General features: G+C 43.1%; 1 protein-coding gene across 2 annotated transcripts; it reads left to right on the forward strand.

The window, feature by feature from the left end:
* The first annotated feature begins 4738 nt into the window (after positions 1 to 4738).
* URM1 (ubiquitin related modifier 1) lies at positions 4739 to 27848 on the forward strand. Of its 2 annotated transcripts, none has more exons than XM_067542104.1 (5): positions 4739 to 4895; positions 11389 to 11459; positions 25241 to 25322; positions 26618 to 26666; positions 27608 to 27848. In XM_067542104.1, exons 1-5 carry the CDS (start codon positions 4861 to 4863, stop codon positions 27674 to 27676), a joined length of 306 nt encoding a protein of 101 aa, XP_067398205.1. In that variant the 5' UTR covers positions 4739 to 4860; the 3' UTR covers positions 27677 to 27848. The 2 variants fall into 2 exon arrangements, with proteins under 2 accessions (XP_067398205.1, XP_067398204.1); XM_067542103.1 differs by lacking the exon at positions 4739 to 4895 and adding an exon at positions 4928 to 5072.

Consider the following 27848-nt stretch of genomic DNA (forward strand, 5'->3'; position numbering starts at 1 on the left):
GATCATTGCTATAATACAGTGCAGTAAGACTTAGTTTAAGGCTGGAGCACAACTGCTCAGCAACACTGGTTACTGCAAACACATCTGACCTGTCCTCTGCTCCCTACACTACCTTTGCATAGCATATTGAATCGAGTTCAAGGTCTTCATCCTTATCTTCAAGGCACTCAAAGCCTGGGCCCAGGGTATCTAAAAGATCAACTAATGCTCTGGGATAAATACCATGGGCAACAATTATACTCCTCTGGCACAAGGGAACTCTCTTCTGTAAGGGTGAAGCTTGTCTGTGCAGGAGACAGAGTTTCTTGGGGGGGCTGGTTCAGATTGTGGAATGGACCACCCCAGGAACTAAGGATCATCACAAACCTCACCATCCTCTGCTCCAAGTGCAAGGTGCATTTCTTTGACCTTGCCTTTTGTAACCTAAACATAGAGCTGTGTGTGTGTGCGTGTGTGTGTGTGAGAGAGAGAGAGCAAACAGATGTTAGTTATATTCTTTAACACATCACTAGAAGGCACGCAGATATGATGGTAATGAGTGCGGTATAAAAATCTATCAGAATAGAAGGCTGATTTGCCAAGACCTTTATGATAGACAAAATCACACCTTCCTTCGGATTGTCTGGCCACCGTTGGTGACAGCAGACTGGACTCATCTGATCCACTCTGGTCGTTTCTATTTTCCTGTTAAAATTAGACTATAACTAGACAGATGGACAGTAGGTGATGGTCAATTTGAGTTAACCACTGAAAATAGCTGGCACAGTTCTTTTCCATTGTGTTACTAAGAAGCAGAGAGTTGTTGAAGAGACATTTCAAGAGGATGTTTGGCTCTCAGGTTTTTTTCCTGGCCCATCTCCATTCAGAAAAATTCCTAAGCAATCTGCAAAATATCCAGCTTTTGTACCAAACGTTTGTTTAGCTAGGAACTTTGCAGTGGAAGGATTATGTGTGCTCATGGCTGACAGTAGTGGCATTTGTTGGATGACTTCTAAAATGAAATGAACACAGATGATATAGCCAAGAGCATAAGCCCCGGAAGGCGAGTAAGGCCCACTTACTGTGGAAGGAGATAAGAAGTTAGTGAAAGGATCCGGGGAAAGGGGAGGGACAACATGGTTAGCAGCAGCAGGAGGGCGGATTTTAGTAGAGGCGTTTTGGATCATGGCATCGTGGAAGCTTTAAACATTCATCTGCCAATCAAATGCCATTTCCCACTTAAGCATCTTGGGGTTTGGTTGTGAACTGCGCTTATGCTGTGATAGTGGGTGCCCTTTGTTTACTGCTTGGCATGAGTGCGATGAGCACCATGCTCGTACACCTCCGGATGCCAATAGGTTCTCGGTCACTTCCATCCAAGGAGCAGTGCTATGGCGTTTCTCCTTTGGTGGTTGCATCTTCACTGGGTATGTGAAAGTGTAACTAAACTAGATTTCCCACTGCTGTCTCCTTCCTGATTGCTCCACCTGTCAGGAACCATACCCTGAACCTTTTCTAACTCAAGCCAAGTCCTGGCACCATTCCACACCTCTTTTCCTTTTGGATCCTCCCAGCTATCGTCTGGTTCCTGCATCTACAGAGTTATAATAACCAGGGTGTATTTGAGCCAACTGCATGTAGCTTAACACTAGATTTTCAGTTCAGCCCTCAGCATGGCAAGTCTTTCCTTAGTCATAACTTGAGTCTCACAGCAAAAGACTCCAGGAGTGGCCTTTCATGGTCCAACTCACAATATGGGGCCTCTTCTTGGGTGGACCACTCAAACCACATACATATTGCGTTTCCGCTGATTGACCAATGGTGACCATATTCCTTGTATTTGAATGCAGATGAATGTTTTGGTTTACTACAACTTTTAAAGCAATGGGAGGATACAGAAAGTGCTCAACCAGAGACTTCTTCAGTTTGGAAGGTAGGTGGGATGTTGAGCTGGTGAATGGTGACAATGGCATTTTTGCAATAAAGTATTTAAAACAGGTGGAAAAAACTCTTTAATTGCATGTCAGGATTCAAAGCTCTTTATTACTTGACACATCACAGCAGTCAGTGACTCGAGTATAGGGCTGGTAGTACCATCTATTGTTAAGCTTGCCTAAGATTGCCCATTATAAGCCCATTTTCAGTTTGCCAAACTTTAACTGTTTGGGTAGAAATTTTCCCTGCTGGGTGTCTGCCTCGTGCTGAATTATTTTTGGGAAATTTCACCCAAAACAATTCAGCTAATTTTAAGAACAAGGCTAGAAAATAAGTGACTTTGTCCATTTAAAAAAATTCTAGAGCTTCCCAAAGAGAATGTCACTGGAGTTACTATGCTATGGAGCAGGGACTTGAAATTTGCCAGCAGGGATAGTCTTTGTGTCAGGGATGTGCCTTTTGCTGTCCCTGTGAAAATCCATCCAAATCTGGCCAAGTTATAAACTTTTGAAAAATCATAGACTCATAGACCATAAGGTCAAAATCAGTTTGCACATGCTCAGTAGTATGAGCCAATTAGCAGGGGGGAACACTGAGATAGGACAAAGTGCAAGGGGAGAGGGGAAATTGAGACTGGAAACCAATGGGCGGGGGGGAATTAGGAGGGAGGAGCTGTGGTGTGAGAAGGACTAGGACTGGCTGCCAAAGAAACAGGGACAAGAAGCCTGGGAGTGGAGAGATTGGGACAAGAAGTGGGGAGGAAGTAGTTGGGGAGAGACTGAGATAGGAGGAGTCCAGGAAAGGAAACTGGGACTTGGAACAGTGGCAGGGAAAATATGGGCATCAGTGGGATGACTGGAGGCCAGGAGAGGATAAATCAGATGAGGAGCTGGGACTGGCTGGGCAAGGAAAACTGAGAATGGAGGGAGGAGAGGGTCTGGAAGTAGCGAATGTAGATTATGATGTAGATGGGAAGCCTTGAGAGAGAGAGACTAGGCCTCACCAGGCAAGGCGACTTCACAGGGATGAGAAGCCTGAGAAGTGGAAAATGGAGACTGGGATGAGAAGCCAAGAATGAAAGAGCGACAGGACTGGGACTATGATCGTTTGAAAGGGATGGGATAGAAGAGGGCCAAAATGGGAAGAAATAGGCAAAAGGGTCTGTGACCACTTGAATACATTCACCCCCCGAGCCTGGAAAGGAACCCAAGATTTCTGAGTCTTACCATTCCTCTGCTGTCAGCAAATATCTATAAAACCTACTGCAAGGGGTGTATTTCAGATTTTCATCCCCCTCTAAGGCTGGTCCATATAGAGAACACCACTTACTATTGCTATTAGTTACTCTGGAACCTCAAGCGGCAGAGGTCTGTCTGGTGGATCTAAGGTTCCAATCCTGTTCACAGCTGCAATTGAAGTCAATGACAGCAGTGCTTGAATATATAAAGAGCTATATAATGCTAAGTACTATGAAAAATCAGGTCCAATGCATCTTAGATTGAGAACCTAAAATGAGTGGATACCTTTTATCTTAATCTCTCTGTGCTTCAGTTTCTCATCTGTACAAAGGTGTTCTGAAGGTAAATTAATTAATGTGTGTGAAGCATTCGGATATCACCGCAATCAGTGTCATAGAAAAGCCCATGTGGATATTTATTCTGTCTTCACAGGATTTAAATGGTGTGCAGTAAAAAAGACCTGGAGCCAGACACTGAACAGTGAGAAAACAAAATATTGATTAGCTGCTCATTGAGTGAGTGCTGTCCATTCTGTGCACTGAATGACACAGGAGTCCTGCAGGGGGAAAAAAGGGGGAGTATGTGGTTGTGTAATTAAAGACTGTATCATGCTGCATCAGCACCAGGTGTCTGGATGAAGACTGTACCGGCAACCTTAATTCTGCTATTTCCTAACTCCTGCGTGCTCAACTCTGCAACGCTACTGGTTCTTGTGATGTCACTTTTCTGGGGGTAATGATGGGTGCAGTGCCAGCAGGGTGCTCAGCTCTGTGCAAACAAACAAGGAAACAAGGTCACGGCCCAGGGCGCTCAGGCTCTAGCTCGGATTTACACCCTCAGCAGAGGCCCGAGCCAGGCTGTCGTGACTAGCCGCAGAAGAGCAGCACCTGCAGGCTCTAATTCGGATTACAGCCCAGGCTGTTCGGACTAGCTGCAGCAGGGCAGCACCTGCAGGCTCTAATTCGGATTACAGCCCAGGCTGTCGTGACTAGCTGCAGCAGAGCAGCACTTGTAGGCTCTAATTCGGATTACAGCCCAGGCTGTTCGGACTAGCTGCAGCAGGGCAGCACCTGCAGGCTCTAATTCGGATTACAGCCCAGGCTGTCGTGACTAGCTGCAGCAGAGCAGCACTTGTAGGCTCTAATTCGGATTACAGCCCAGGCTGTTCGGACTAGCTGCAGCAGGGCAGCACCTGCAGGCTCTAATTCGGATTACAGCCCAGGCTGTTCGGACTAGCAGCAGCACCTGCAGGGCCCAGTAAAGGAGACTCTGTGACCGCTACATGCGGGTGCCGGGGGCCCCAGACTGCAGCCTCCAGGGCTCTGCTTTTGGGTGCCGGGGACCCACGCTCTCAGCCCCCGGAGGCTCTGCCTTGGTGCGGGTCAGCCTCGTATCGCCGCCCCCAGGGCACCACAGGCTCCTGCGGCAGGACCAATAACCGTCATGGCTGCTGTGCCACATGACAGGCCACCCCCGCGCCCCACCCTTTGATTGGTTTAAGACAGGCCACTCCCGCCCCCCGCCCTTTGATTGGTTTAAAATCGCGATACCCGGGCGTTGGCTCCGCCCTCCCCGCCTCTCCGCCCGCTCTCACACAGGCAGCGCCGTCGCGGCTGCTATGCAACCCCGCACCCGGAAGTGATGATGCACTTCCGAGGTGGGCAAGAAGGCACTTCCGGGTCGAGCAGCGTCTGTCTCCTCCTCCAAGATGGCGGCGCCCGTGTCCCTCCTGCTGGAGTTTGGGTGAGTGGGTGCGGGGCGGGGGCCGGGCTGTAGCGAGGGGCCTGGAGGGAGCAGGGGTCCTTGAGGGCGGCTGTGCCCTGGGGGGCCTGGGGCGTCCGGGCCGGGGGTTTGCGGATACGCTGCCTGGTCACGGACTTGGATGCTGGTGAACCTGGAGCTGTGGGGGGACCGGTGCAGGTAGGCCCTGGGGTCTGTGGGTGCTAGGGTGTCGGGGGGGTGACCAAGGTACTCGGGCCCGTAGCAAGGTGGTTTGGGGAATCAAGCGGGTCTTAGGGCCGGGGGGGCTGGAGTGGGTTCTTGGGGGAAGGGTGGAGCAAGTATGAGGGTTTGTTGGCAGAAAAGGTGGTACCACGTGCGGTGGCTTTGGGAATCTGGAGATGGTGCGGGGGGGACAAGATTTGGGCCCTGGGGCAAGATCTAGGGTCCCTATAACCTAGGACTTGAGAACAGACTAGGTTGGAGAATGAGGCTGGCACTAAAGGGATAGTGCTGATAGGGCAGGAGTTTAGGTGGTTACTGGGGCTTGGAAGGATGAGGATTAGGGCTGGGTGTGTGGTCACTGCCTTGGAGCACAATCTAGAATGCTCTTCACATTGGGTATGAGAGGAAAATAAGAATCTCCTGCCCTGCTGTTTGGGAGCAAGGTGTCATTCTAGATCCTGCTTTTTTTGTGTCTCAAAAGCTTAGTTTCAGGGAATGCTTTCTAGGTGGGCCAACTTACACGAGGAAGATTTTAAATATTTTAAGGAAACGCATACAGGGGCCATCATTTTAAAGGCTTTAAAATGTGTCTTAAAAGGAATCCACCATGAGGTGTGGCTAGGATCTGGCTGGTCTGTACTAATCAATGAAGAAACCAGGTGTGAGAGTCACTGGGTTTTCAGGAATGTGTTGAATGGATTGCAACTAATGTGACTATCCAGAGATTTAAAAAAATGTAGGACTTCTGTCATCATTGATTGTTGGCAACAGGACAAATTACTTTAAACAATAAACACATTTAAGGATATGAGACATGTTTTACAAAAACAGTTCCTAAACTTTACTTTAGTTTCATTTTGTATTGTAGCACTCAAAGATTCCAATGAGGATCAGGGGGCCCCTTGCTCTAGGTGCTGTAGAAACACAGGAACACACAACTCATTCAGAGGCATTTGCAATTTAAAACAAGACACAGCAAGTACCAGCACTGATATTTCAGGGTTTTATAACATTTACTCTGTTTCTTCTTTCTATGTTATTGACAAGCCTCTGTGTTGATCACTACTCTCTACATCCCATTTAGTTTTGTCGGCTCTCCCTACCACTTACATTCTCTCACCATTAAAGTCCTCAGTCTCGTAATAGCCCCAGGACTATGTCAAATTAGAGCATGCACAACTGAATGGGCAGTATTGGGCACTGGAGATACAGCTGAAGTCTTAGTTCAATAGACTGGTATAGTAGCCCCAAAGTGTTTTTGTTTATTTAATGCCATAGTTTGTTTGCTGCCATAGTTAATAGGGAGAATTACTGAGATGGTCTTGTCCTAGAGAAAAATTTTGTTTTTCACTCACTGAACAATGGATGGAGGGAAGTTGTTTTTACTAATGGATTACTCCAATGTCAAAAATAGATTATAAATAATTTCCTTTTCCTTTGTTATAGTAAATTAAATTAATTGAAATAATTTTTATAACTTTAATTTGTTTTTTAATATATATGGTGTTTGCTTTTTACAGTTCTTTCATTCAGACAGAGTAAACCAGTAAAGTCAGTTTCAGGTTATTTATTATTACATTTTATTTTCAGGTTCTTATTGTTACACTATCTCGGTTGCTAGACATTGGAAACTTTAAAGCAATTTGTTTAAATTGGAAATTTATAAACAACATTTGTGAAAACATTTGTCTTCGTCTTACATTTTGTTAGGTCTTTTTCTTTCAAAAACTAAAAGGTCCGCTTGGTTTCCCCATCCCTATACACATACACAACCTTTATAACCCTTTAAATGCCCTTCTCTGTAAGAGGCCCTTCCTCAATCTTTCCCCACTTCCAGCTGCAGTAACTCTCCTAGTTTTCTCAGAGGAGTGAGAAGCATTTTTGCTTTCCTTGGAAATGCATAAATGAGCTCTCTATGTGTAAATCACAGCTGAGTTCTCCACAGCTAGCGCATTACAGAAGGACCTTATCTCACCATCTACATTTCTACAGTGACACTGTGACCTTGTTTTCGTTACATAAAAAAATGTTTTTCATATAATTACTGTGACTTGTTCTCTTACAAGAATCTCGGCTAAAGTTAATAATTGCTGCTTCCATTTTCAGATAACTATTTTTTTGTGAGCTGGTGGAAGAACACCAACAGAGCAGTCTTTAGGAGTGTCACAGCATATAAGTAGCACTGCTGAGAGCATAACAAAGGTTCTGTTGTGCTCTTCCATAGCAAAGCCAAGAAAAACGCCTCGTGTGACATTTTTAGATATTGGATTTAAAGGGACGCAGTTACATATAGACTCATTATTTTCCATATTATTCACATATTTGCTTTTAAAATACATCATTTTAAGGCAATATTCAACTTACATGTTTGTAAGAAATGCAAGGTAGCAATGACTAATACTTGTACATCTGAATAATAAAAAAGTTATAAAATATTTTCTGTATTTAAGACAGAGTCTTCCCAAGGATTAAATGGCATCTGCATAGATTTTGGTAGTTTTAATGAACCAAATGAACCAATTTGATTAATCCATTATCAAATATATTCCAAATTCAACTACTCACAGGGCATGAGTCTCCAGCAGGACCTATACTTCAGGCAGAATGACTCATGCCAAAATTTTAAAAATTGTGTCCTTAAAGTTAGTTGTCTATCTAAGGATTTAGGGAGATTAAATGACTTGATTTTCAAAAGTGATGAACAACCAGCCAGCTTCTCTTGAATTCAGTGTGAGCTATTGGTTGCTCGTTTCTGAAAATCAAACTGCATACTTAGGTGTCTAAATCTTTATTTAGGCACCTAGTTCTTAAATTCTTGGCCTCATGAAGCAGAATTGAGTCAGTAGCATGTATTTTCCTATGTTGCAGTTGCATGAAGTTGTGACACTTCCTAGGCGTACCCACAGTTGAGACACCTAGCTACCATCTGCCCTTAGCGTGAGGAAGCCTTGTGCCTTGCTAGTGTCAGCTACCTGACTCCACTGGCAACATAAACACTCCCTTCTTAGCCTACACAGGCTCTGCTCTTCCTTTGCAGGTTAGCGATAGGTACTCTCCAACCGCCGAGTGTCCCCCTGGAGTGGCCAGTTCCTATTCCACTGGACATTCACAGATTCACTGCTCCCAAAGAAACAGTCTCCCTCAGCTTACTAGTTACACCTTAGATCACAGCTCCACTATTAAAGTGACTAGCACTTAGATATGTTTATAGTGAAAACACGCAAAAGTTTAACAAAAATAGAGATTAGAGAAATAGCAAGTAAAAGGATCGGAAACAAATGGTTACATGTAAAATAAAATCATAACACACATTCTAGAATCTAGACTTCATTAACAAGATACTTTCCTGTCTAGTGAAGTTTAGCTCACCCAGTGTCTTTAGTGTTTTCCAGCTGGGTTGGCTGTGACCCTCCTTTCATAAGACTGATCACAATGACCGTTCACCTCATCAGTGAAAGGATCTAGGATGTACCTCAGTACCCCAGTTATACCCCAGATTAATTGTCTTTACTTATAAACAGGGAACCCCCACTGCTGTTTTTGTTTTTTTCCTGCAGCTCTTCTCTCTTGTATTTTGCAGTCTCTTGACAGGCTCAGTAATGTAAACAGTCTTCCATTGTAATACGTACAGTGCACAGTACACACCTGACCAGACAGAGTGAAGCATCTCCTTTCTACCTGCCTGAACAGACTCTGTTGAGGCTTGTCACCAACTGGTGACCTGCTTTTAACTTCAAGGCTTTAAGAACATACTTTCCAGTATAGATATATAACTTCTTAAATATTACCTATCCATGCATTTTGCAATGACTATAATGACCAGTAAGCCACTGGCTCTTGGTAAACACCTTCCATGTTTCCCTTTGGTAAATTATTATGCATATACCAGACCCAGTGGATCCCTGTAAAACCCCATGCATCCCCTCTGTCAATTGACATCAACAGGTCCCTCGGTCGCATCTCCCCTCTTACATCCATACAGTTGGGTCAGCCCCTGGCTAGTCCATGTGCCTCAGCGTGGAGCCCTCTTGCCTGGACAGTGCAACTACCACCACATTTTCTTTGCCTTTAATATGTACAGTTTTCATCTTCTATTCCAGCAGTGGTATATGCCAGTGTCACAGTCCAGAGTTGGTTCCTTTTGTTTTATGTAGACATATCAATGGCACGTGGATGGTTAGGACCTGAACTTCTTGTTAAATAAATAAGGCCTTAATTACTTGACTGCCCACACAACTGCATAACATTTGGGTTCTATGACAGAGGAATTCTGTTCACTGTGGGTCAGGTTTTTACTTATTAAAGCAATAGGATGCTTTTTATTGTCTTCACCTGCTTGCATCAGTACCACTCCCAGGCCTATGTCAGCAGCATCGGTGCACAGTTCAAACCCCTTGTCAAAATCGGGACTGGCCACAATAGGCTTTCCTGACAGGATTTTCTTTGCTTTATCAAAGCCTTTCTGACAGGCTGCTGTCCACACCACCTTGTTAGGTTTTGTCTTTTTGCATGGGTCTGATAGCAGATGCCATGTTGTTGAATCCTTCCACAAATTGGTGGTAATAGTTTTCCAAGCCTATAAAAGACTGAACTTGTGTTTTGGTTTCTGGTACAGGCCAGTTAATTAATTCCACTTTCAATAGATCTTGGCAAATCTGGCCTCCTCTTCCTAATGACCTTCTGTATAAAGACTTTGGCTGCATCCATTTTACACTTTGACACTTTTACCATGACACTAGCGTCTTTGAATTTCTTCAGCACAATTCCCAAGTGGTTTTTATGATCTGACCAGGAAATGATGAAGATGGCAATGTCTTCTATGTAGGCTCGAGCAAAATCCTGTAACCCATTCAACACCTGGTTAACAAGCCTTTGAAATATGTCTCCTGCATTGATTAACCCAAAAGGTAACACTTTGAACTCAAAAAGTCCTGAATCAGTAACGAAGGCGGATTTTCCCCCCACTTTTCAATGTCTAAGGGAATTTGTCAATGCCCCTTTGTTAAATTTAGGGTGCTCAGGAACTTTGCCCTGCTTATGGTGTCTAGCATGTTATTGATCCTGGGCACATGGTATGCATCAAGACAGCCTTAAGCTTTCTGTAATCAACACAAAACCATATAGTCCCCTCCTTTTGGGGACCATAACTGGAGAAGTCCAGGGACTCTGTAATTATTCCCAGTTCCAGCATGCTTGCTATTTCCTTACAAACTTTCTCCTGCATTTTATCAGTTGTCTGGTGTATTCTGCTGGATGCAGGATGAGGTTCTTTAATGTTATTCTCATGGGCCATTTCATGACTCAGTTCTGACCTGCTGGAAAATACCTGGTGGTGCATTTGGAGCACAGCCAAAATCTCTGTCTTTTCAGATGAGGTTATCCCTCCAGATATATCAGTGCTTTCTAATGAGGTTTGACTATGACATTGAGTCATCAAATCAATAAGAGGGGCTGTCCTAGAGTCTACTTCAGCACAGCGCACTTTGTAAGCCTCAAACACTTTACTGCCATAGTTAGTTATCCGCTATTTTACAAATGGGGAAATTGAAGACATACAAGTTAGTGGCAAATCCAGAAATAAGACCCGGATTCCTGGTCCAGTTCAGTAACCCTCTTCATACAGAGGGTTCTTACAGCCCTGTATCCTCAAGAAGCGAGTTGATTGGGGCTGTAAAGTGGAATCGTATTTTCTTCACAGGAGAGGCATGTATGTGAAGAGTTTGAGGGAAGTCTAAGCCACAGAAATGAGTTTGCATTTAGCCTGGGATTTTCAAAGAACATTTTAATTGTGCTGGAGGATGGTAATATCCTAATGGTTGCAGAAGGAGAGGCGATCTCTCTGGTGGCAAAGGCTAGTCCCTTGGTAAGCTTTAAATATCAGGAGAGAGACTGTGCACTGGCTTCTTCAATGGGGAGCAAGTGCAGAGGGTGGAGCATGTGCGATATTTTGTACAACTTGCATGTAGAGCCCCTTGTTTTACTTGCTACTCACACTGTGCACATGTTTCTTTTGTAATGCTTGGAAGGGTGAGTTGTGTACTGGCTAGACCAAGGGGGACTGCTAGGACTCCAGGATTACCCTCTCGGCTCTGCCTCTGACATGCTGTGTGACCTTGCTTGAGTTGCTTCTTCCCTCTCTTCCCATCTGTAAGCTGGGGATAATACCTATTCCACAATACAATCAGTGCCATTTTTTCTATCTGTATTTTTATCTTGTAAACTACCCCTTTTATAACTTCTTTCACTTGAAGATAAAACAAAGAATGAGCTGTTCATTCTTTTTTTATTTCAGAGGTGGAGCAGAGCTCTTGTTCGATGGCATTAAAAAACATCAGGTGACCTTGCCCTGTCAACCAGAGTCTTGTGAGTATTAGAGCTTTTCAAATAAGTTGAAAGAATGACAGTAAATGAAGTGCCTGTGAAAAAGAAAGTTAGTTTGTACAGTAATTATTGCCACTGGAATCAGTGTATTTTACGGCAGTTTCAGCCAGGCTATTATTGATTGGCTAGCTTGACAGACAATAGTTGACCCTCAAAGTAAATACAAAACATATATAGACTGAGCACCTTTTCCATCCTCCAGGCAACCATAAAGTGGGTTCCTTTCTTCAAAGATTTTTGCCCTCCTCTCTGAATGTTGTTAATACTCAGCAGCCTCTTAAGAATTTTCATGAAGTCTGCATTCTCCTAGGTCAGTCCACAAAGCTGCCTGTTAGCCAGTTTTCTCTGTACTTGTATAAGAATATCACTGCCTTGATTTTAATTTAAAAACAACTGAATATACTTAAACCACACAGACAAGAATGACAAAGCGAGGGCTTGAAAATTACACTCACCTTATGTGCAGGACATCCTCTACTCAGTCCTGCATATAATAAAAAACAAAACACTGCTAGACTGAATGACCTGTGCGTGTTCCAGTGATATACAACAGTAATTTATTTTCTTAGTGATCTGGGTTATCAACAGTGAAAAGCATATAATTCTGATTACCATTTTGCTTCCCTCTACGCTTGCACATGCTTCATTTGCAACACAGTTTTAGCAACCAATATATCCAAAACTCTTAGTTAGATAGTCAAGCTTTGTCATTTGAAAGCTGGGATGATAAACTTTGAAATGATGAAAAGTATCATTCAGCTTTAGCAGTTCATACTGTGTATTTTAAGGCCCAAGGTCCTCCTGCCATGCCTGGAAGTATTTAGACACCAGTGCAAATGCTTTCAGGACAAGTAAACTTTTGTTCCCTAAATATAAACTATATATAATTCAAAAGGAATAGAAGCATTGTGAAGGAGGAGGGTGATGTAGTCAAAGACCCGGACTAAGATTGTGAAGATCTGGACTCTGTCCTTGAGTCTGACACTGACTTGTGATGTGACCTTGAGCAAGTCACTTAACTTCTCTGTCCTGCGCTAAAATAGGGGTACTACTTCCATACATCGCAAGGGTACATTCTGAGGTTAAATTCTAATATCTGAAAAGTACTTGAGGTCCTTAGATGGTAAGTGCTAAAGAAGTGTCAGACTATCCATTTATTTAGATTGTAAACTTCTTGGGGTAGGATATTGTTTGTTTCAAATGTTATTTGGCTTAGAATATTTGTTCATTGTTTAGCACACTGTCAGTATTCAGGCAATGAAAAAGCATTCAGTTAAATAAAAAAGTAATTATAATATAGGGTATGCTAATTCTATCTATGAGTAATGCAGGGCACCCATACCTAGCAGGGGTAAGAGTATAATGAATACCTACAGATGATTTTCTGTAGCCTGGTAGATGTCAATGATGCATCATATAACACACAAAGGGACTAATCCAACGTCTGTTGAAGCCATTGGGAAGATTTCTTTTGACTTCAATGGGAGTTGGATTGATCTTTTAAAAAAAAAAAAAAAAGTCACCTCCCTGAAGATCTTACTTGCTCAGGCTCTGTGTACATGGGACAATAGTGCAGGTGTGGGAAGCTGTGGGGACACAGGAGGCGAGAACATCAACAGCAGGGTCAGATCAGAAAAAGTGTGTGAAGAAGAAATTGTGTAAATTCCCTGATTTATAGTGTTAATAAGGAAAACATTTGGCATTAACAGTAAAAAAGTTGATTCAGCTCTCTCTGGGGAAATGAAAATATATTTCTTAGTGAAAATAAAGAGCACTATCCACCAGTCCTAACTCAGGCAAAACTCACCTTGACTTTGCTGGGAGTTTTGACTGAGTAAGGACTGCATGACTGGGCCTTGTGTATTTAAAGAAATAACAAACTCATCCACGTTCAGTGTTTCTTGTCTACTCAGTTACCTTACACCATATATTCATCTCCTAATACAGATTGCATGACAATACAATACAGATTGCATGAATACTAGGACCAAATGCACACAATTCTAATCCCATGTTAACTGATCTTTTTAGGTTTCAAGTTTATTTTTGGTCGTTTTGCCATCCCTTACTCTTCCTTTCCTTTTGGGTTGTTGGGTTTTTTTTGTCCTCCTTTTTGCAGAGCAACTGCTTCTCTCTGGGACATTGAGCCCAGCTATATAATAGTTTATACATTTTGTATATCATCCAGGTGCAGAGGCAAGGGGGAGCTAGGTGAACAAATATGTAAAAATGTACAAATGAATACAATAGTCTGTGTTCCAAATTTGACCTGGGTAATGCTCTCTGAATTATAAAAAATTGATTTTATTTTTAATTAGTGAAATTACCACATATTAATTTCCCGATTCTAGACACTAGGTGAAAATGTGGTTGGATTCTAAACTTGGCTAATGTGTGCATGAAGATTTTTCTCCCTTCCTCCTCTTGTGTTGACTGGTCAGAGGGAAGGGGGTCTGGAGGAGGTTAAGGAGGGTAGATGGGAGGGAGTTGTAAATGGAACCACAGCAGGCCATGTGTGGAGCCATGTGGCAGCACCTATCTTTGCTATCTGGGTTTCAGATGTCTGAGGTCCTTCCTCTATCCCACTTGAATTTACAGTGCTGGATTTGTCTATGGTCATGAGAATTTAATTGACTCTGTTGGAAGGATGGGAAAATAAGTAGCATCATTTAACCCCTGCAGCAGAGCCACAGTTTCTAATCAGTGATGTTATGCTGGCTAAGAGTAACTAGAAAGACTTACTGATATGCTCTCACCACCGGCTCTTGTGTGCTCAGGTGAGAGCACTGATTAAAAAGGCACTGGCTGTTGTACTAGGAGCTGCTCAACTCTGTATCATAGGCCCTGCTAATGAAAATGAAGGTTTTTCTTTAAGTGTCAGGGGCCTGTGGCTTTGGAGCAGATGTTCCAAATGTTGATAGTGTACATTAATGACCAATCTGAAGCTTCTAGGTAGCCATATATTTGTTAGAGTACTTGGCATTTACAGGTTTGGAAGGATGAAATTTTAATCCATACATTTCAGTAATCGTATATTTTTTGTCACTTTACCCAAAAGCTCCTGGGGGAATCTATTGTTAATCACACTTTTGAGAGCAGGAAAGTTAAAATAATTTATTTGTTGAGTTTGAATGTGCATGGTGCTGTATGAAACACAGAAAATTCTCCAAGGGATATATAGTTCAAGCACCTGACCCTGCAAGATGCTGAACGCTCCTCACTTCTATTGAAATCAGTGGAAAACAAGGTCACTCGGCATCTCAAGAGGCCCCAAGGTATAGACCGAATAGTTCAGATACAGTACACTAGGTGATAGTCAGACCTGAATGTGGTACCTAAGTACTAAAAAGATAGCTAGAATTAAAAGTACAAGATGGTGCCAGTTGCCTACAAATGCAAAATAGTAGTGGTGATATTTGGCTGTCAATAATAAATCAGTATTTTGGGATGTTTTTATTGCTGAGTTGATTAATCTATAAATGTTCTCTATAAATGTTTTGAAATTCATTTTTAAAATATTCCTGGTAGGGCAAAGTTTTGTCAACTTAAAAAATAATTGTTGACTTAATCCATGGAAATTCAAAATACAAAACAAACAAACAAAAGTGTAATCCTTCCAAACCACTCATGTGGCACTTTCCTTCTTTAAAGGGTTATGTGAATATTCTGTCTTCTTTGCAGCTCCCCAATGGGCTGGCTAAGTATATATTTACTGATTGGGAAACAGAGGCACAGAGATAATGTGACTTACCAGAGAAAGCATCTCAAGTTTGTACAGAGGTAGAATTAGAATTTGGGAGTTCTGATTCCCAGACCCCCCTTTCACAAGTCCAATCTGCGCAGGCAAATCAACTGTGTCGGGGGAGAACCATTCTGATTCTATCTGAGCACTGTCCTGTTAATATTAGCTTTGGGCATTTGACCGGTTCAGAAATAACTGAATATTTTAAAATATTCAATATTCAATATTTCAAATATTTTAAAGCAGTGATTTATTAGAATAGTAACAACAGTAACAAAAAAGAATAAGGCTTTATGGTCTCCGGTAGGTTTTGGCTTAGTCTTAGATCCTGATGCCTAATTACAAAAAACAAGTTACTTTAGCTGAGTTATTTTAACTCTGAAAAATGCAAACCTCAGTGAAATGGAGTTCTAAATAAATAAAAGAATGACCCCATGATGCAATAAAAAGGTAGGTCGCCATCTACATCAGGGCTTTCTTGTTGGAGTGTTTGACAATATTTGACCAAGGTCAAATAATAGGTGGCAATTGACATTATTTGACAGGTAAATTGACTGGTTTGGGCTAACCAGGCTTGGTAATCTACCATGGCAGGGGAAATACTGGGTGGCTGTTCTGCCTATTTGTGCCATCTCCCCCATCGAATCAGTGGTGTGCAGTGTTTCCTGGCAGTTGTCCTAGTGAAGCGGGTGTGTCAGTTATAAGGGCTGATTGAGCAGATTCAATTGTTGTTCTGATTTATTAGAAGGAAAAATGAAAATTATTTTGCAGGAATCATCTCAGTGCTTTCCTAGTAGACTTAGTGTAATGGGAGCTGCGTTAACCCTCTGCCATAAATCAGATTAATCTGAACTCATTGTGGAAGGAACTTCCCAGGCACAGAGAAACCCATTTCTCTTCTGTGTTCAGACCAAATCCCTCTGATAACAAAGCTTGGCTTTTCTGTCCTCCTTCCCAGCCAGTGTGTTCCTGCACAGGCACCTATTAGGATAACCTTTCTATCCCTTACCACCCAACCCCCATCCCTCACTCCTTTTCTCTTGGTGGTATTTGCTGTCATGACACCACTGTTTAAAGGATGGCAGCAGAGCATAGGCTGATGAGGAGGTTCCTGGCCCTTTAAACTGCTTAGCATGCGTTTCACACGGTTCACGGTGCCAGCTGTTCCTTTCTCCTCCTGCCCTCACTCGCAGGAGCTGTTTGCTGAGCTCAGAGCTCCTGTGCAAAATTGCTTTTCAAAAGAGCCACTTTCTGCTTAATTAAACAATGAGACGCCGTCCCTCTGCACATCTGTAAAGCTCCTTCTGCAGCCCCTTTATCCCACAAACTGCTCCATTCTTACCTCCATTCAATTGTAAATCTTCCCCCTTCCCCCATTCCGGATCATCTCACTGCCTCTTTCTTTTCCCTTTCAAGTAAGACTGAGGGGGTTGGTCTATCTGTGGGGGTGGCTGGGCTGGGTGGTGGGGAATTGGTTTAATGATCCTCGCCGCATATGAAAATATAACGTTAGCAAAGTAACTGCTGAAAATGAGAGGCAAGGACTGGCACAGATAATTGTGTCTTTTATATTGCAGAGGAATAAAGTCATGATAGCTATTGAATGGGATATTGGCTTAGTGGGGGAGAATAACTTATCCAAGCCATAAAAAAATAACTAGATCTTAAAGGTTATGGGAAGGGGATGAGGAGTCAGTGCAAGAAACTATCTTGCCCAACTGGCAGTGCCAGAGTGAGCCTGTACCAGGGGAATCCCCCTACAGGCTTCTGTTTAACGGGATGGTGCCAGGCTGCAGGGCAAGTGTGAACCAAAGGGATCCCTCTGCAGTCTTTCTGTATGAATAGTTACATTCCTCCATGTGCAGAGTCTCGGATGTGTAATTCCACATAGTCTGTGGTGTTAGTGGTTAGATTTCCTCTCTCTGTCAGCTGTTTTTCCCCCCCCAGCATAGTCAGAGAAATGTATGTAACAGGAAAGTTCAATTCCACAGAGAGTTTAAGATGGGCTTTCCGTAACACTTTGAATTGTCAGGGAATTTGCCTGAGCGGCTTACACAAATTAACCATCAACAATTCCAACTTGAGCAGAATGGATGAATGGAGAAATAGATATGGGATCTGTGGATAGGAGGCAACACCCACTTCTTTATGTCAAGGAAGAGGAAGTTATATTTAGGGTGATGCATTATCCTATAACTAGGGTTGATAGGATGCAGTTAAGAAAATTAAAATATAGGCTATTAGTAAAAAAATTCCTAACTGTGCAAACTATGGCACAATCTCCCACAGGATGTGGTGGAAGCACCACACTCTCTGAACCCTTTAAAACTAGGTTGGACAAAGCCCTACACAATCTTCTGTAGGGAATAATCCTGCATTAGTAGAGAGAGAAACTGGCAGAGCCCTGTTAACTGGTCATCATTTTTAACTTCTGTGCTTACTAATCCAGCATTTCACTGCCTGTTGAATACAAGCCCCACCTATTGTCCCTTCTTTTTGTAATACTCTCCTTAGCTCTTTCCTTTGACAATTTTGAACAAGAGACTGGACTATGTACCGTGGTCCATGATCCTAATAAAAAGAGGCAGTTTAGTGCACTGGCATTTATTCAGAAGCCTGAAGTGCCAATAGCATTAGGTGTTCTAAATTTAGAACCTCTGGTTTTGGCAGTGTGGAGAGATTAGGTTTGTGCAGGGGATTGGATCAGGGTCCCTTTATAGTGACAGGAGCTGATGGAAGCACTTTGGATCTAGAGGGTTGCTGCTGGCTGGCAAATGGGATTGAAGATCCCTTGAACTTGTAATCTCCCTACCAGCTAGCTGGAGGGAATGTGAGATTCCAGATCTGAGTATTTCCTTCTAGTTTACAAGAGCAGACAAAAAATCCCATGATCCAGATGTTCCTTGATGACTGACAGGGCCCAGAACCCATTTGAATGCAGGTCCCAGGACCAAGGTCTTCCATCCTCGCTAATAGAAGGGTTATGGAAGAATACAGGATCTGGTCTCTGTGCTGTGAATAAGAGGGAATGGAGGAAGCACTGATCTGGGCCCTCCGACCCCTCCCTTCCAGCTAAAAGGGGTGGGGATAGGGAGCGTTGTCTAGATATTCTGCCAGGTGACCTGAAGAAGGACCCAGGCATTCTCTTGTAACACAGTGGAGCTGATGGGGTCCCAATATCTGGATGCTCTGACATCTGACCAAAATCGCCAAAATCTCCCTGTTCATAGAATGCAAATTGGAGTTTTTTCCCTATAAATGTCAAAAATGGCTCATGTCATGTCAATGAAAATAGATTCCAAACTTCTGTCTGCCTTGCTGTGGTCTGTGCTCATTCACATTTCTTGACTCTGAGTTTAACCCTTTTGCCTCTGATTCTGCTTATATAAGCCATTCCAGGCCTTCTGCTGCAGCGCATGGTACCCTCACCATCTGCTTTGGGGTTCATTTTGCACATTGATTGGGGGTTGGACTAGCCTGAGGAATCCCTTGTGTCCATGTTTATAATGGTCCTTTCATAATACATGGCCTTGTGCTAATTAGAATTCAGTAAAATGGGCAAGGCACTCACCTTGCTGAGTGGTGTATTTTGGAGATGTTTTTTTATATTTGAAAAATAAGCCACCTAACCTGGCAAAAGGGTTACAAATTCTCTTCCCATCCAGGCAGAGGGAATGATAGCAGAAGCGCGCAAAGAGGGGGCTTTGTCATGGTTACAGGCTAGTGGCTGAGAATGTGGGCGGGATGGAGCTTGGCCAGAGTTAGTGACCTCAACAAATTGGAGCTCAGCCGTGGTCAGTATGATAAATGATCTTATTCTGGGTCAAAGAAATGGTACCCCATAGGGAGGTGTCCGCAAGGCGGCCTGAGAAAACCGGCTGTGCTGTTGGAACACTGACCCCTCGGTGAGCAGGGCTGCATACAGCTTATTTATTACAAACCAGAGAAGAACTTTCCAGTGCTTGGGCCTTAATAAGAATCCCCTGTTTTCCTGAAATAAGCTTCCTGTTCTGCAGCCAAGACAAGTATATCACTGGAAATGCCCTAGCAGGAGGGTTGGATTGTGGATCTGCTTGCTAATGTATGATGGGTGTGTGTGTGGAGATGCATATGTATGTTGTATGAGTGTGTGTAACCAGTGCCAGTAACACACACACAGCCCTCTGTGTGTTAGTACAGCTTCTTTGTTAGTGGAAGGCTGTGTTTTCATGTTCATTGATGTGTTAGTGCAAGATCTGTGAGTATGTGTCTCAGGGCAATGGTTGGATTCCCACATGTTTGCCTGGTTGATGAGATTTTGCAGTGAAAACCTGGTCCTATGTTTCTTATTCCAGGCACCTGTCTGCCATGACTATTTTCTCTCTGCTCACAGCAAGTGTACTCTCTGCTGAGTTATCACTGATGAATCTGTCAGGTCCAGGAGGTTTTATTGACCTGGGAAAGATCTATGGGTTTCAGCTATCATTTTAAGGGTGCAGATGAGCCCAGTCGTTTATACAAGGCAGCACTAAGATGGAGTCTCAGATCACTTTCTGTTAGAGCATACTCCTCTGATTCTTCCTCAAAGAAAAGTTAGATATGACAGAAGATCAGACTCTAGAGGGTTTGAAAGGAGTCCAGGCTGAAGACTATGTAGATCTTTCAACCACATTCACACATTCAAAGATATTTATAATGCAGTTTGTGTGGATTAAAACTGAGCCTGTGGATTTATTTATTTTTTGTACACACTCACTGCAACTCTTGAATCCTGTCCACTTACATGACAAGCCAGGGGCTGTGTGTCACTGAAAATAGGTTCATTTTTGTGGAGCTGTTCGTTCCCATTGGGCTGTTTGTTTTGAGCATGTGCAGTGGCCCTATGGCTTTCAGCTCCCATGTGGCACTTGAATGGTCAGTTCACTCATATTTGCTATGTTTTCTTGGCTTTTCTATTAACTTCAGAATGTACGTGTGAATGTTGTACTGGTGAGTGACAGCCCTGGAGACTGAGTTCTCTCTGTCCACAGAACAGAAACAGGAGTCCCCCCACCATTGTGCTTCAACCCCAAATTGCAGAGACCTTCTCTGAGGTCAGAGGGTAGTTAGTTTCCATGGCCCATTCAGTCCTTGGCACCTCTGCTGAGATTGCCAACAGTGAGGCCAATTAGTGCTAATTATGGTGGTTTTATGGTCTGGATATTTGTCTACTGGGAACTGGACTGATGCTACCAAAGTAATTTCACTGAGGCCATATGATGGTAACAAATTTTGGTCATTATTGAGTTGGGCTGGATTTGAACTGGTGACCTAAAGGAAAAACATCTAGATCCTCTTATCAGTCCTCTGAGCCATCATCCAGTCCCCTACCTTTTAGCACTATTTTAATTGTATAAAGTGCAATAAGCAGCATAGAGTTGCATTGCACAAAATACATGATCTGCCATCTCCAAAGGGCAGCATACATTGTGAAATTGCACTTCTGTAAATATTAAATACTCCTGTACTGATTATGTGGGTCAACTTTCCTAGGCAGTTTAGATAAAGTATAAAATTGGTGTCCCAGTGATGAAGATTCAGCTTGGCAGTGGACATGAGGGGTGGTTAGTTTAAATGGCTTTCCTTCCAATTTATTATTTCCACACCTTTGCATGGTGCTTTACAGACAAATGTGCTCACCCCAAGGAGTTTACAATCCAAGTTATACATACCACAGCGTGGTGTAACAAAAAAGGAGGGCAGGTGTTCTGTAGGAAAGATAAGGGTCACGGTAATAAAACAGCAGGAGTAAAGCAGTGCTTTAGTTGTATAAATTATTGTTTGTGGTATTATGGTAGAGTCCAGGAGCTCCAATCACAGACCAGGACCCCATTGTGCTAGGTGCTGTACAAACACAGAACAACTGATAGTCCCTGCTCGAAAGAGTTTACAATGTAAGTAATTCAACTTTTGTATTTCGTCTGTGCATGCTTTTTGGATCTGTTCATTTTTCATTCTTTAAGTTATATTATTGGTAGTTTGGAGGAGCAAAGATGAATACGAAGGCAGGAACAGAATTCAGTGCTGGAAGAACAGCTGAAAGAAGTGAGTCTTGAGATGGGATTTGGAGGAGTGAGAAGTTACATTGCCCTTTAGATCAGGGAGGATACTTAAAGGATAAAGGGAGGGCGCATTAATTTCTCCATATTGTATAGGTCTCCTGTGCACATGCCTGTGTCAGAGACATCTGGGGCAGGTGCTGGTGTATGTTAGGAGTGTTCTTCTGCGTGTGGGTGCAGTTGTCTCGGTTCTGTAACTGCCGACTCAGATGGGGCTGAAAAAATGTACTTATAGAAGGGGTGGGTGGGAATCTTCTGATGCACTCTTGAACTAAGTCAGCCATGCCCAGTTGCAAGCTTTTTCTGAGTGGCTATCCTCTGTCCAGAGCTGTTTAATTAACATACACCACATTACACTTAGTTTTAGTTGCATATTAAAATTGTGGTTCCATAATGCAGTAGATTCATAGATTAGTTTAGGGTTGTACAAATAAAAAGTAAAACTGCAGTGGGCATAATACCATGCTATCTAATTCCAATATTGAACACCGGAATGTCTGTATATGTTTTGGTTCGGTATTTTCTCAGGGCAGTTATACATGTCATGCTTCATATTTCAGTTTTCAGTATTAGATAATAAGTAAAAAACATTATTGATTATATGAAAACAACAACGCAGAGCGGTAGGCTTGAGGCATGCAGAGTTGCAGGCTACCAGTCCATTTGGCCATGCAACATTCTGTAGCAGAAGACCAGTTGATGTAGTGGATAGACCAAGCTTATTCCCCAGGGTTGAATGGCTGTCTCCAAAGTTTGAAAAGATTCATTCTGTGCTTGCTGAACTTGCCGGCGTTGGTGCAATTATTTTTCCCAGTTTCCTGGTTTAAAGCGCGTTTAAATTGCTGTTTACCAGTGCCCTGTCCTAAACTAGTTTTTCCTGGGAAATTGCCAACCCTGGTACAGTGTGCTTGTGTTTAAATGATCTATCCTGAAGGGCCCTAGAGGAGGAGGCTGTTTACTCCATCGGAGCAGAATCATATATCATCCACCTCATTGTTTTGTGCCCTCATGCAAGTGCACTGCACACAAAAAGAAGATCCTTCAGAGTGTTGCTGTGCTGGGGATGGTTTTCCCTTTTGCACTCTTCCTCCTCCTGTAGGGATGTTTCTCATTCTCATTCCCTTTGTGTCATTGCATAGTGATGGAAAGCAAAAGCAGTTTGGGGGTGAGCTCCTGAGCTGGGCTGTACGTTGCAGCAGCATTTTTCAGTGGAAGGTTGACATAGTTAGCTCTTGTTCTAGTGGCTGACTGACCAGCACTTTATGCCTTTTGTGTATTGCTCACTGTCTCCAGGGAAGCGATCACCTTGGAGGATAGTATATTCCATGCTGCTAAACTGAACTTCTCTAAACTATATTTCATTAAAAAGAAATTGCCGTTGTGACCCTAGCTAGTGATCCAATGTACAGTGCAATTTGCTGCCATGAGACACATCTTCCCTTCATGACAGAAGCTGTTCAGTTTTAGGAAGCAACATCACTCGGCATCAATCTCTCCGCAATCCCCACTAGCCGCCTACAGCAGTGAGACTGACGTATTCTAGAGGAAGTCAGCAGCATAGGACCATAGAGGATGTGTGAAAGAGAAAAATGGAAGGAATCCTAGAGGACACACAGCTTCCCAGGAAAAAAATCCTGTTGTAAGAGGGTGTAAGTCAAGTCACTGTAATTGACTTACACCTGTTTACAGCTGAGCAGAGTTTACTCTTCATGTGGGGAGAGTCACAGATGTGACAGAAGTGAAAAAGAGCACCCACCTTTGTGTAGATGTACTTTAAAAAAACAAAGCTCTATTCCAGGTAGCTTCCCTGACAACACAATGTGCTGACACAGTGCAAAGACTGAGTCACTCCATTACAACTGCACCAAGAATAGTCTTTTAGCTCAGCCTGTAAAAGAGAGTTGTGACAATATTTACAGTGACAAGGAACCGTTTTCGACACAGATGTGCAAATACATCCCGTTATTCCCTTGAGGGGGTTCAAGCCCTTATATCAGATAGGTGAATTTGTCACTGGGAACTTTTCATAGCGCCTTTGAAACAAATAAAGCTCTTTTGGGCTTTCAAAAGGATCTTTAAAGGAGCCCTGAGAGAATAACTGATTGTGGATTCAGAATGATGAAGTGGATTGTGGAACAGTGAAATATAGAGGCAAATGCAGGAGAACTCCACATTGTAATTTGTCAGCTTCTCCAAACCCTGTAATGGATTATTCTCTCTCTCTGACGCTTCTCACCTCTCCAATAGGAAATTAACTGATGCTATCGCTAAAGAAATTGTTTTTGCCTCACAAACTAAAATTGTTACTATAAAAACCTGCTAGCAGTGTCTCCTCCTCCTTTTACATGAAGACAAATCCTTCTTGTCACCTACTGAAATAGAAAGATAAAGGCTGAGATTTAATAAAGAAGCTATCAAACAAAGCATGTGCGTGGGGGTGTGTTGGGGGAGCAGAAGGTCACAACTGAAGGTGTGATGCCAAAGGATATTACAAATGGCCTGAGCATGTGTGTGTATTCATGAATATGTTTGCCTGTGTCTCATGGACTGCCTGGGGCTTACATTTTCAAAAGTATGAACCTTCAAAAGTGTCTGCCTTCAGACATCCTGGGCCTGGCTTTCAGAGATGCTGAAAGCTCACATCTCCCACTGAGCTCCCTTGCCATACTGGGTGTTCTGCATTTCTTTAAAACACATCCCCACACCAACCTAGGGGTGCCCAAAAATGGAGACAGCCAAAATGAGTAGACATTTACAAATGTAGTCCTATGTTTGTATCCTGCACGTGTGCATGTGTTTATCAAAGTGACTGTTATAGTGAGGGTCACATTCTAACCCACTCGTTAATTTCCTCTTAAATTTCTCAAACAAATTCTTATAGGCAAGGCAAGTATCCATTCCTGTCTCAGACCAAAGGTGAAGAGTCTCAAGAGAAATCAGATCAGCTATTTTTGAGTTATACTGTCATTTGATGGGGGGTGAAGCGAGACACTTGCATTGTGTTTCAATCCATTTTAGTACAGTAGAACCTCAAGAGTTACTAACTGACCGGTCAACCATACGCCTCATTTGGAACCGAAATGTTCAATCAGGCAGCAGCAGAGACCAAAAAGAAAAGTAACTACAGCACAGTGCTCTATTAAATGTAAACTACTTAAAAAAAAAATGGGGAGGGGGGGAGTTTAAAAAAAATGTTTTTTGATAAGGTAAGGAAACTGTTTCTGTGCTTGTTTAATTTAAAGTAAGATGGTTAAAAGCAGCATTTTTCTTCTGCATAGTAAAGTTTCAAAGACGTATTGACTGAATGTTCAGTTGTAAACTTTTGAAAGAACAATCAGAATGTTTTGTTCAGAGTTATGAACAACCTTCATTCCCGAGGTGTTCGTAACTCTGAGGTTCTACTGTACTTGCTTCAGACAGCCAACACTAGAAACTTCAAATTTAGCTTCTTTTGTAATCTTCATTGAGACTACTGAACTCATCATCTTCACGCTTGGATAGTTTTAAGTTCTAAACATTTAAATACTGCAGTTTGAATGTTTGGTTTCTCAGTGTTAATGTTGCATTTTTTGTATTTACTGTGGTCGGGTATGCATGAACAACAGACTCTGTACATGGGGGGTGAGTGTGTGCATGTACGCATATATGTGTGTATGCTTCCTCACGAAGGAGATGGCCCTTCTGGTTAATGCTGACCTGTATGGGTTCTTGAGGATCCCTTCTGTTATTGCCTTGACCTCACTACATGGTTACATCTTGTGACCATACAGACTGAATGGAGCATTGTTCCCATCATTGCTTCTTGTCCCAGGAGGAACATGGCATCTCTGCTAACTGGGGAGTGAGGGCTGGAGCCCTGGTATTTAAACTCCTGTGAAACAGCACTGGATATTTGGTATTGGTAAGGAAGCTAGTCTATAAACTGTACTCCTCTCTCCTATCAGGGGACATCAGAAGCCTGTTAAAATGGATCAAACAGAATCTGTTAAAAGAGAGACCAGAATTATTTATTCAAGGGGACACCGTGTAAGTACAGACTTTGCTCATGTTTCCCTGTCTGTCAGTCCCCATACAGAGGGCATAAATCTTACTGCTGGTGGTGGGAAGAAAGTTTATATCAGTTGAGATATGGGCTGTGCTAGAAGGACTGACAAGGAAGAGGTTCCCCATAGATTTGAATGGGAAAAGTGGGTCAACTCTACTACTGTCTTGCTGTATGACCAAAGGCAAATCAGTTAGCAGCTCTGTGCCTCATTATTCCCATCTGTAAAATGGGGATAAGTACTACTCCATGGGAGGGATAGGAGGCTTTCTTTGTAAAGGGCATTGATTTCCTCTGATGAAAGGAACTATGCAAGTGCAAAGTAGTACTATAGTGGAGGGAGGTGGGTGAATATTCTAAAGAATTACCCAGATGGGGGAGCAATGTATCTGTTCTTTGCCAGGTTTGACTGTGAGAACTCCAGCTCCTTCTGAACCTAACCCCAACCCAATTCCACAAAATGTCCGTCTCCTCTCCTTCCCCCCTTAACCTGGAGTCCTGACATTGTCTGTAGATTGCAGGGTTGAGATTTTAGCAAGTAGATCGTCCCCCTGTTCCAGTTGTGTATCTCAGTGTTGCACAGCTTAGTCTCTGTTCACATCACTGGGCCTGAACTAGTCACTCCGAGAAGCACCAACAAACAGATCTGCTGGGAAATTTATTTTATTTTTAAAATTGGGCCAATCTCGTGGAAAAAGGCCAGAAGAAATGGAGCACAATGTGCTGTGCAGGCAGCTGCTGCCGGCTGCTGGGTGGAGGTTGGGGGTGTTTAACTTTCCTCACGGGCCTCTGTGAGCCGAAGTGTGTGCCAGGTCCCCTGGTAGCAGGAGAGACAATTGCAGGACACTGAAGATCAAAGAGGGGGAATCCCTTTGCCTCTAATCAGGGGCTCTGAGTTGATCCTGGGTGTTTACAGCCTTTAGCAGAGGCACTACAATTGCTTTCCTTAGCTCTGAAATGACCTCTCTGCACTAGATTGCACTGCAAGGGTTTTAATTACCTAGCTTTTCTATATTGTACTGAAATGTAGTCGTTTCAGAACCGTCTCATGAATGGTGTCTTTTGATTCAAATGAGCTCTGGGATCAATCTCGTTTCCCCTTTATTTGATCGAGGAAGGGCACTGCCTGTACCTATTTCCACCTCTGTGCTATGATTCCCTTTTCACATCAGCTTTACAGACAAGCCTGCTTGTGATCTGCTTTTTAACAGCCAGTGGTGCAACTCTTTGTGCAGCTTTTAGCAATCCTATTTCTTGACAACTTCTTTGTGTTCTGCAGGCGGCCAGGAATTTTGGTGCTCATCAATGATGCAGACTGGGAACTAATGGTCTGTACTACTTCAGTTTTATTTTCTTTATGTTGCTGTGCCTGATTTGTGGTTGTTCTTGGAGAAGCTATTCCAGATTCTTACCCCCATGCTAAGCATCTAGTATTGGGCAGTGAGAGAGAGGAGTTCCTCCATGTGTTGTACTGGCTGTGGCTGTTATAAAGCCTGGAGCCTTTATCTAACCTGCCAAGGCTCAACCAGCATTCAGTCCCCCAAAAGGTCACCCACAGTCCCTGACCTTCAGCCATGACCTTCGCTCCTCTGGGAACTGAGTAGGTGTCTCATCCATGCTTGAGATTAACCACTTGCTTAATGGGGAAGCCAGACGGCATCACAGCCTTGGGCATTGAAAGCCATTCATTATAATAAGGTGAGTGCTTGGGAGGTGAAGACTGCGTGTTTTGCCTAAGATTATGCTCAGGTGAACCGAAGGGGGATGCTGATGTAGAACAAGCGCAGAGCTGGCCCTTGGAGTTTTTGCTGTACTAGGACTATGTCTACACTTAAAGCAGGGAAGAATTCTTCTGTCAACCTAGCGCAGTCTAGACCACGGGTTAGGTTGGCTTAACTGTGTCGCTCAGGAGTGTGGATTTTTCACACTCCTGATCATCATAGCTGGATCAGCTTAACTTTTTAGTGTAGACGCGGCCAAGCAAACAGGTTAATATCTTCCCTTCTCAGCCCCCTATCACAGTCGCACAATAAATAGTCACTAACTATTCTGCTGATATAATAGTCAGCCCTGAGAGTGGCCTTTTCCCCATGACGGTGAATGTCTGAGAGCTCCCTCTCCTATCTACCCCACCTTGCTTTTTTTAGGACTAAACCTCAATCTTCCCCGTGTAGTCCCTCATGCTCTGGCATCTGTTATGAGCCGTTCTTTTGCAGCCTCTATTTGGAAATGCCTATTAAACCATTTCTCATTCTTTCTCGACCTGCAGGGCGAGCTGGATTATAAACTCCAGGACCAGGATAATGTGGTTTTCATCTCAACTTTACATGGAGGTTAAACTCCTGGAAGACACAAGAACGTTAAACAAAAACACTGGAGGAGAGCCCTCACCTCTTTTGAACTATCTGTGCCTAGCTTACAAACCATGGCAAATAATTTTACACTGTCATTAGACATACAAATAAAGTCCACACCAGTGATTGGCTTGAAGTGAACTTCAGGCACTTCTA

Source organism: Emydura macquarii, unplaced genomic scaffold (assembly GCF_026122565.2).
Source record: "Emydura macquarii macquarii isolate MOO-44397 ecotype Brisbane River unplaced genomic scaffold, CSIRO-AGI_Emac_v2 contig_691, whole genome shotgun sequence".
In the NCBI taxonomy this organism is placed as follows: domain Eukaryota; kingdom Metazoa; phylum Chordata; order Testudines; family Chelidae; genus Emydura; species Emydura macquarii.